Here is a 9,639-nt window from a genome sequence, read left to right on the forward strand (position 1 = left end):
AAAGCATTTTAGGGTCAGGCGTATTATAAGCTGGTTTTCCTTGAAATAAACCATCTTTAATTTCGAAACCTTTGTCGGCCATTATGGAATCCTCAGATTCAAGCAATTTCAGAAATCCACATTGTCGGGTACTTTTTTTATCACTACTTCTCCCGCCAAATAGATCAGAGACAAATGTCACTGCACCACAAGGTGCAACACCTACTAGACTTTTTACGGTGTTGTGGTGTTTGTAGCTAGAAAAAGTTGCTGACTCACTTCTGTATGAACAGGACATCTCTATAAAGGTTTCAGTGCAATCAAGTATAACAGGGGTTGTCGGGTATAATTCCTGAATTCCTGAAATGATTTTAGCATCGTTTCCATCACTGTTTTCTTCGAAGCCCATATTGATGGTGCTCTAAGTTGTGTATGTGAAAAGACTATCCAGGTTATAAGTATGAGGCTTATATAACTAAATCACATTTTAAATGGAATATCTTAGTCCTCTATAGGAAAGCCACATCTCAGTCGAATAAGTATCATGAAAAATTCGATTTCTGGGTTGGTCACTCTTGTTCGACCGTGTTCACCTTCACATGTTTTTGTATTTTCATCATTTGTATTTGATCCCTGGTAAAGAAGATGGTTACTACTAGTTTAAACATTTGATAACTTTCAAAGCCAATAAGGTCCTCTAATTTTTTGATATCCTGCTGAAGTTTTTTTTCAGCACTGATCACAGGATGTTTTGGTTTTAAAGGGAAAGGTAGCTTCCTTTTTAAGCCACAACTGACCAAGCTTGTCCTTTTTTTAATAGGTGTCGGTGTTATAGTTTTTGGCACGATAGTAGGCACATTTATTCATGTATGTTCTTTTGCCATCCTTGAAGTGGGATGAACATACTCTGTAAGCAGCTGTTGGCTTGAAGTTTTTTCTGCTAAGTTTTCATAGCCAGACTTTTCTTGAGCCTTAATTTTTGGAATAACATAAAATGACAAATCCTTGTTTCTTTTCAAGTTATTGTAGCAGACGGGAACACAACATGTGAAATCCCCACTGCTCCAGTTTTCGACCTGGAAATCCGTTTAAAAAAATATGTAAGCGAACTAACTGAGGCCGCCTCTAAGTTAGTTGGAGATGTGTAGCTTTGAAAAAATCCTATTGTCTAACGCTGGAGAAAGTAAAAAATTTCAGCGCACTGCATATCTTCTTCTTGTGACGCCATTTTGTGTTTACGTTTTGACTTCATTTACCACAATGCATTGCGCGATTTCGAAATAATGGGAACAGTGAATTTTTTTGCCAATGTCATACTGCATTTGTATTGTACCCTTGAGCATGTCTCTTATTCGCTGTCTTAAAATTTTGAATCTAGCACTTTCGCTCTGCTTTACACATCTAAAATAGTTTGAAACAAAAACAAATAACACAAGCCTAAGTAAAAGGGCACTGACATGAAAGGCATTGGCATGAAAAAAAATACTGAAGTTGAGTTTTACTGAGAAAAACGGGCTATTGACATTTTTTAATACCCAGTGATGGGGGTTGCATTTTAACCCTATTGAACTGGGGCAAACATGACGAGGCGAACCTGCAGATTTACCCACGGGCTAACGACCTAGGCATCCCTTCTATGAACCCGCGCTAATAATAGCCGTATTATTTTTCTGATTTTGTTTAAAGAAATTTTGTTTGAAATATTTTCAGCCGAAATAGCAAATGCAATGTATTTTATACGACTCTTGTGCATTTTACGGGCTAGACTAGCCTCTGTATTAATAATCCCCGCATTGTGTATCACCCTGAAAAATGTGGTGCAAAACACGCACGAAATAGCTATCCTACGACGAGCAAAATAAGAGCACCGGCGGAGTCGTGGAATTATCTTCCTTATTACTAGGTATCTTGTCTCTGTGTGTGTGCATTAGTCAGTCGTGTTACAGGAACATAAAAGTGCGATATATGAAGGATTGGCGACCCGGTGGATTTTTCCACAATCTCTATAATAATGCCCGTATTTTTGTCCGTGTTCAAAATAATGCCAAACTTTGAGCTAAGGATGCATGAAATTTTGATGTTCGGAATATGTACAAGGAACGGAAGTCTGATGCCAGTAGTGTAACGACTGGTTTTTGGTTGGACTAACATCTGTGAGCCATAATTAAACGATAAAGGAGTAAATAAGAAGAAAAAAGAGTAAACCATGACTTTCAAGTATTGCATTGATGTCTGTGGTTTAAATAAGCCTAAACAGGGGTCGATGCTATAAAATATTTTAGGGATTTTGCAGCCAATTTCAAAATAATATCAATATTGATATTGACATTGATATGAGATGTTCGTATTAACCTCTCTCCAGCCTTTTTTCAGGCCACAGAGACCCCAGAAGAAAACGCTGTACACATAGCTGGTGGTGTCAGAAAGCTATTTTGACAAATAAAACTAATTGGTACTTACAAAATACACGAGGCTTATCTTAAAGTACTTAATGGGCTAGACTTTTTGTCTTGTCTTTGTGGCTTGACGCCCACGCACATCACCCCGGTCATGGTTGGTACTGTCATAAGGTTGACCCACCGCAGCAATGATCTGTGTAAGGCTAAGTGTTAGGCGCCTTTAACATGTGTAAAGCTACAGCCAGGTTCACAACTCCTGGCGCACAGATCGTTGCCTGCTCTAGTTTGCATTTGTTCCGTTAGAAATTATTCTAAGATTTATAGTATAGTTTTGTCATAATAATTTTTATTTATTTCACGTGTGCCTATTAATTCAGTTTGAATTGCCTAATTGTATTGTGTGTTGTCTTTATTTGTTTTTGTATGTTTTTTTAGTGTTTTGTGCTATACCACTGTTTTACGCGTCCTGTTTAATGGTCATTGTATTTTTCCTAAGAGAGTCCTTGTTAAAAGGAAGGGTTTTGCTATTATGCAGAATCTTCAGAGGGTTACAACCTGGATAATAATTAACCAGCTGTCATTAGACAAATTATATCGCAACAGCCAGCTGTTTTTTCACTCCATCATCATACACAAAAAACAAAATATGAAAATAAAGTTTCAACACGATTGTTGATAATAAATGTTAGTGTTTTTTGCTTCTTTAAGCTCTTTCATAATTCACTCTTGCACGGTTTTATGTTGTGGTAAACTTTTTTGAATTCTCACAATGTTTAACTCGTTCTCAATTATATCAGGAGTAAGCGGACCCCTCTTAATACATTTTTCTTCTCTCGTAGTCAGCAGATGTTCGTCATGCTCCGATCACAGTGACTTTCTTGAAATAGTACTAGTTTAAATACAATTTAATGAGGAATTATAATAGTGACACGAGTGTGAAACGTACACTTAAACAAACAGAATCAACAATTATATTACAAACAGGAAATGGGGCTAATTTGAGTGCCGTAAAGGTTTCGTCGGGATTTAAAAACATTTTCCTGAGTTATGACATCGAAAAACTATTTTTCTTGTATCTAAAAATGGGTTATATATTCTCGCACGCAACATACATACTGCAGGGAAAAGATGCTAATAGTTACTCAAATAGAGTTATCCAACTTTTTGATTGCCAAAAAAGAAAGAAAACTTTTTCGTACTTTTCCACGAGAACGCCAAAAAACGCTTTCTCTGATTAAACACAGATGTATCTTAGATCTGTGCCCTTTATACCTTGTCAAGCTACTCACTTTTGCTTCAATTTTGCTTTGGTGACGCCTGCAGATCTAATTTGTCCATTTTTTCTAGATTTCTTTTTTTGCTTATAAGATGTAAGTCATTTTCAAATATACTGTTTAGCGGATTTAGCTCCTTGTCATTCCACCTTTTCCTAGGTGATAAGTTGCGTGCATTTGGTAATGCATTTTTTTTTTTTTTTTTTTTTTATTTCACATTATTTATTGTCGAAAATACAATAAAAATAGTCATATTTAAAAAAACTGACTAATTAAAATCGACTTCATGTAACTAACAAATATAAATTAAAAATAATAAATAAACTAAAAAGAATTTAACCTCAAAAGGTGATCTTATTTCTATATGTATCCTAAATTGTGAATATACAATCTACAAAGACGACACTGACAAGTTAAGTCTTCCATTTTTTTAGACAACTTACAAACGTTGAAATGCATGGCGCTTCTTGAATAGATTTTGGTAGAGTTGCCCATAGCTGCGGTCCTCTGAAGGTTACAGTTTTCAAGCCATATTTTACAGTTTGTGCTCTACCTCGAAAAAACTCTGAATTAATACGATTCGAGTACCTATTTTTGTTAAGAATAAATACTTCGGACATAATATCAGGATTGGTATTATTTTTGACTTTATATAATTCCTTTAATAAAATAATCAAATTACGGTGATGTACACTAACAGTTCCAGTTTTATCCAATAGGTCTTGAAATGAAGAGCTATAATCATTAGTTATTACACGAAGGGCTCTACTATGGATTCTATTGATGGAATTGTTAGTAGTACGGTTACAAAACATCCAAAGTAAAGGACAGTAACCAAACTGAGATAAAATAAAAGAATTTAATATGAGATATAATTTTTGTTAATCCATATACGGTGATAATCTAACAAGAGCATTTAATTTATTGCTTGCTTTCTTGCACAAATCTTTAACGTGTTTGCTAAAAGTCAACATATTATCTATTGTAATACCAAGAAGTTTTTCCTCCGAAGAGCATTGCACAGCTGTTCCATTGATATTAACTTGTAGAAAAAATTGTGTGTTGCTACCGAAAAACATGAAATGACACTTCCTTTCATTCAGTTGTAAGCAGTTTAACCTAAACCATGTTGAGACAGTTCTCATCTCATTTTCAAGCTCGTACAAAATATTTTCCTCAGAGTTTCCTATAACATAAATCGTGTTATCGTCAGCATAATCGCATATATCGCTGGTGACAAAAGATAAAAAATCATTCAAAAAGATGTTGAAAAGGAGAGGTCCTAGCACAGATCCTTGAGGGACACCGAAAGTCATTTCAAGCCATTCGCTAAAAGAGTTTGCCAGTCTGATACGTTGCTTCCTATTTTTCAGATAGCTAGCCACAAGTTTTAAAGCCGAAAAACTTAAACCATAGGCATATAACTTCGCTCTGAGAAGATCATGGCTAATACAGTCAAAGGCTTTTGATAGATCCATAAAGATAGCTCCAACTTTTTGTTTGGCATCTAATGCTCCTCGCACTTTCGAGAACATACGCAAGAGAGATTGTTGAGTACTAAAGCCCTTTCGGAAACCACATAAATACGGAGATAGTTTATCACAGAAAAAACCCATAAGTTGTTTATATAGAAGCTTTTCAAATATTTTAGAGACCACAGGCAAAATACTTATAGGTCGAAAATTTTCTTTAGCTGATGGATCGCCTTTTTTAAAAATTGGACAGACTTGTTGTTAAATATGCTAACGAGACTTTGATAATATAAACTATAATAATCTTTCAAAATTCTACTCGGAATATCACCAGCAACATTTGATTTGGATTCATCTAATTTCTTCATTTCTTCCCACATTTCACTTCCCGTTGTTGGACTAAATTCGAATCTCGCAATATGGTTATATCTCTCATTGATTTTTTGGATACTCGGATGTAATTCGTATTTATAAATAGCATTCAGAACGTAATCATGTGAATCTGTTGAAACATCAGGCCATCGATATAACTTCAATGAACTGATAACCTTTTGAAAATAAGAGTTGAAGATATTTGCTATGTCTTCATCACTCGAGATAATACACTCATTTTCGATAAGAATGATTTTCTTTTGGTTTGATGAATCATCACTGACAAATGGCTTTACAGTACGCCAAAAACATTTGTTATCTGTTATCTTCTTAGTATTAAGGTTTGAATAGTAAGTAAATTTGGCCTTTCTCGACAGCTTGACACAAAGATTTCGTTGTAATTTATACTGCTTGATGTTTTCAGCTGAAGGAGATGATATCGATTTATTGCGTAGTCTGGAACGCAGCATGATAGCCTTTCGCAAATTCTTGTTCATAAATGGTTTATTATTCGATCGCAAGATTTTCTTTTTAAGTGGCATATGATTATCTAATATATTTTTGAAAGTGTTATTAAATTGTTCATACGTGGTTATATTTTGCATCCTGTTGGTCAATTCTGATATAAATATCTCTTTATTAAAATGAGAGTAGTCATGATAATTCACAACTTTCGGTGGAGCTTTTACATAAGTAGTTTTCATAACAGTTAGCACCATTCTGTGAAAATCTGAAAGACCAGTTTCGATAGTACTTGTGTGTTTAAACGTCCTTCCAATATTAGTTAAAATCAGATCAATACATGAGGGATTTGATGCTGATTTAAAACATGTTTTTTCTTTTATTAGATTAGACAAATCGAAGGCACTCATAAACTCTGACATTTCATCACTATCTGGCTCCAGGTTAAAATCGCCCATTACGATAATGTTTGAGTAATGTCTCATGTGAAAATTAAGTGCATTCGTGATATTTGAGAGGAAAAAGTGTGTGCATTGTGACGGTGGACGATAAGTGTACAGCAATAGGTACTTCTTCTTCCTTAGGTTTATCTCCAACGTAATCAGTTCTATTCCATTCTGTACCTTGAATGAAGTCAGTTCTTTAGTAAGAAGATTTTCATTTGCAAAGATCATCAAACCTCCACCATTTTTATCCCGGTCACGGCGAAAGGGGAGCTTGAATCCAGGCATGTCAAATTGACCTACCGGGAAAGATGAATCTACTTTTGTTTCACATATGCAGAGAATATCGATGTTGTTTTCCACAAACTCTTTCAGGAAGTCAAATTTATTTCGTATTGAGTTGATATTCACGTGGGCAATAATAACATTCTTAGGATTTTTTATCCGTAAATTTCTCAAAGAAGGTAAAGTGTTCGAAAGGTTTTGACTGTCATTCACATTCATGTCATCGTTGTAGACTACATTTCATTCATTTTGATATTTCTTTAGTGTGTCAACAAATTTTTGGGATAGCAAGAAGGTTCCTTTTCGATTCAGATGAAGATTACTTCGGTTTAGATGAAGTTTTGGAGATATAGTATGAGTAATAAAACAAATGTTTCGCTCCTGGCATTTTGATTTTTTTTTTGCATTACTTGGCGAAGGTTTTTTACATAAAGCATAGAAGTTCTCAAGTATTGCTTTACTGCCAACTGATGTTGACGTCTTTACTTTCAAACCAGTAGAACCAGATTTTATAAATAAGAGAAAAACTCTTGAAAAATACGCACTATTTATGTGACACAAAATTTGTTGTATGTTTACCTTTTCAGTAAAATGGCCATTAATTTTATGTCTCAAGTGATCCATCATTTCCGAAAAGACGGGAAAAAGGATTTCCTGCAGGTTCCTAAAAATGAAAGTTTCAAAATATTTTATGCCGTTACAATGAGCAACACAATATTCTCGGGTGAAATAGGGAATGAATAAAGTACATATATATCCCTATAGACAAACTAATGTCCTTTGTCGAAGTTGTGCTTATTTGACGGTAACTTCTTTACGCAAACTGACGGTGTGGCTATGGGTGGCCCAACTTCCTCTGTGGTAGCTGAAATATATATGCAGGCTGGTGAGACTACAGCCTTAACAACTGCAGATCAAGCTCCAAGAGTTTGCAAAAGATTTGTGGATGACGTCGTTTTGATAATTAAAAGAGCACATCTAAGCGCATTTCATGAACATGTTAGTAATTTGCACCCAAAGATTCAATTTACAGTTGAACACGGGAAGAACGTTACACTTCCTTTCTTAGACTCGCTAGTGTCTCGCAACGGTGGTAACTTATCAGTATCAGTATACCGCAAACCAACTCATACTGATCAATATCTCAACTACACATCTAATCACCAAATGTCCTGCAAAGAAAGTGTAGTCTCATTACTGGACAGGGCAGTCAATGTAGTCAGTGGAGAGAATAACTGAAAGAAAGAGTTCTCTCATATAAACAACGCCTTACTTGCAAATGGATACCTGAGACAAACTATTAAAAAGGTTGAGAGGAAAATCAGGAACAGAACTGATAAGACTGATTTTCTTTTCACAGCAATGTTAAATTTTCTAGATGCTTTTTGTGGTTTTAAGCTCCCAAATTGAATGGTTTTCCGCTCGCAAATTGAGCGGTTATACGCTCGCAAATTGAGCGGTTATACACTCGCAAATTGACCGGTTTACGCTCGCAAATTGTGCGATTTTACGATTGCAAATGGAGCGGCTTTACGCTCGCAGATGGAGCCCACGGATTTTGCGCTGTATTGACAAATGCGCTGACTGTTAACTGCCCTTTAGATACCACATTCTAACGTTACTCCAAATGCCCATATATTTCTGACATTTTTAAAAGAAGTCACGCAGTTTCTCACGCTGGACCAATTTTTACTATTTTTCGTAGTGCTATCATTCATTATTGACTTTTAAACTATTCTATTACTAATCTATTACTCACTTATTTTTCCGGAAGAAACCGTATAGATAGGTATAACATTCTATGTCACTCAGCCAATCTTAATATTACTTTCTGAGTAATTTCCTCAACTTACAAGGGAGGGTGAACGGGTCGTCTAACCCGTACGAATAGAATTGACTTGTGAGTAAAAATGAGTGGGAAAGCTCTTTTCAAGCATGTGCTATCAGGCGCATGCGTAACTTGCCTCGAATACTACGAAAATAAGTTACATTGCTTTCTTATTCACTTTGTTCAACCGAAAATAAGAGCCTTATTGTCTACGTAATCCCTTCAAGACTTAGGATGTTATTCGAGAAATAAAATTTAGTGAGTGGAGTCATCTTCGGTATTCTGTGCTTAAAAGTAGGGGTAATTTCAAAGTCCTAATGTCTGAGATACAGAGAGTAAAGCACTTATGTTATCCTCAGCATACCCGTTTTTTGCCTGGTCTGACTTCTAACGTCCATGTCGTTTGAACAACCGATCATTAATCCACTGTTAGCTGCTGCAGATGCACCGCCTGAACGAAGGCTGTGTAATCCGAAATTTCTTGGATCTAAGCCTATATCCTTAATCACTTCTATAAAAATTTCTCTTGCTCTCGTGTACGAGATAGGTTTGTTTGTTTTTCTCAGGGACTGTTTATTTCCTGCGGTTATTGCTCGAAAAATAATTTTTTCCGAATTTTCAACAATTTCTGCTTTTACTAAACACACAGAATTATTTTATGCAATAAACACTGTTGAACCTTTCCTATAAACGTCGGTTTTGCTTTTGCTAATGAAAAGTGTCATGTACGTGTCAAAGAAAATGATGTCAGATCGACTTAGTTCACAATTTCATTAAATCTTAAGAAGCCACTAAATCCTATCAAGCATATCGCTAGTGTTCTTAAATTCTTCAAATCGGCATTTTCACCTCCCAAATAATTAAAAATCGAATTAAGGTGTTCTACTGTTATAGGATCTGTCTTCTTCACTTGTTGCTTTTTTATTTTCTTTGCCGCCTCATGACATGAAATGATGTTTACTAACAGACGCATCACCTTTATAAAACTCAACAGAAATAATGCCACCTGGAATTCGTCGGCTAGGAAACATTTTTAAGAGTAGCGCTCGGCCCAATCTTTCCAAATGTCAAAATAACAAGTATACTTCTTTAAAGTATTTGGTTCTCGGCATTTTCCCAAAACAC

The 9,639-nt window shown here is 35.4% G+C and overlaps 2 protein-coding genes across 2 annotated transcripts; one reads left to right on the forward strand and one right to left on the reverse strand.

Annotated features, from left to right (window-relative positions):
* Nucleotides 1-5,321: 5,321 nt before the first annotated feature.
* On the reverse strand, nucleotides 5,322-6,905 carry LOC130630151 (uncharacterized). The gene has a single exon (XM_057443543.1). The coding sequence runs from the start codon at nucleotides 6,903-6,905 to the stop codon at nucleotides 5,322-5,324; it is 1,584 nt and encodes a 527-aa protein (XP_057299526.1).
* A 618-nt stretch (nucleotides 6,906-7,523) lies between these two features.
* Nucleotides 7,524-7,925, forward strand: LOC130630152 (uncharacterized). Its single transcript, XM_057443544.1, has one exon. The coding sequence runs from the start codon at nucleotides 7,524-7,526 to the stop codon at nucleotides 7,923-7,925; it is 402 nt and encodes a 133-aa protein (XP_057299527.1).
* The last annotated feature ends 1,714 nt before the right edge of the window (nucleotides 7,926-9,639 follow it).

Source organism: Hydractinia symbiolongicarpus, chromosome 2 (assembly GCF_029227915.1).
Source record: "Hydractinia symbiolongicarpus strain clone_291-10 chromosome 2, HSymV2.1, whole genome shotgun sequence".
NCBI lineage: Eukaryota > Metazoa > Cnidaria > Hydrozoa > Anthoathecata > Hydractiniidae > Hydractinia > Hydractinia symbiolongicarpus.

Coding starts and splice junctions, on each gene's coding strand:
- LOC130630151 (XM_057443543.1), bottom strand. CDS start 6,905: ATGAATGTGAATGACAGTCAAAACCTTTCGAACACTTTACCTTCTTTG.
- LOC130630152 (XM_057443544.1), top strand. CDS start 7,524: ATGGGTGGCCCAACTTCCTCTGTGGTAGCTGAAATATATATGCAGGCT.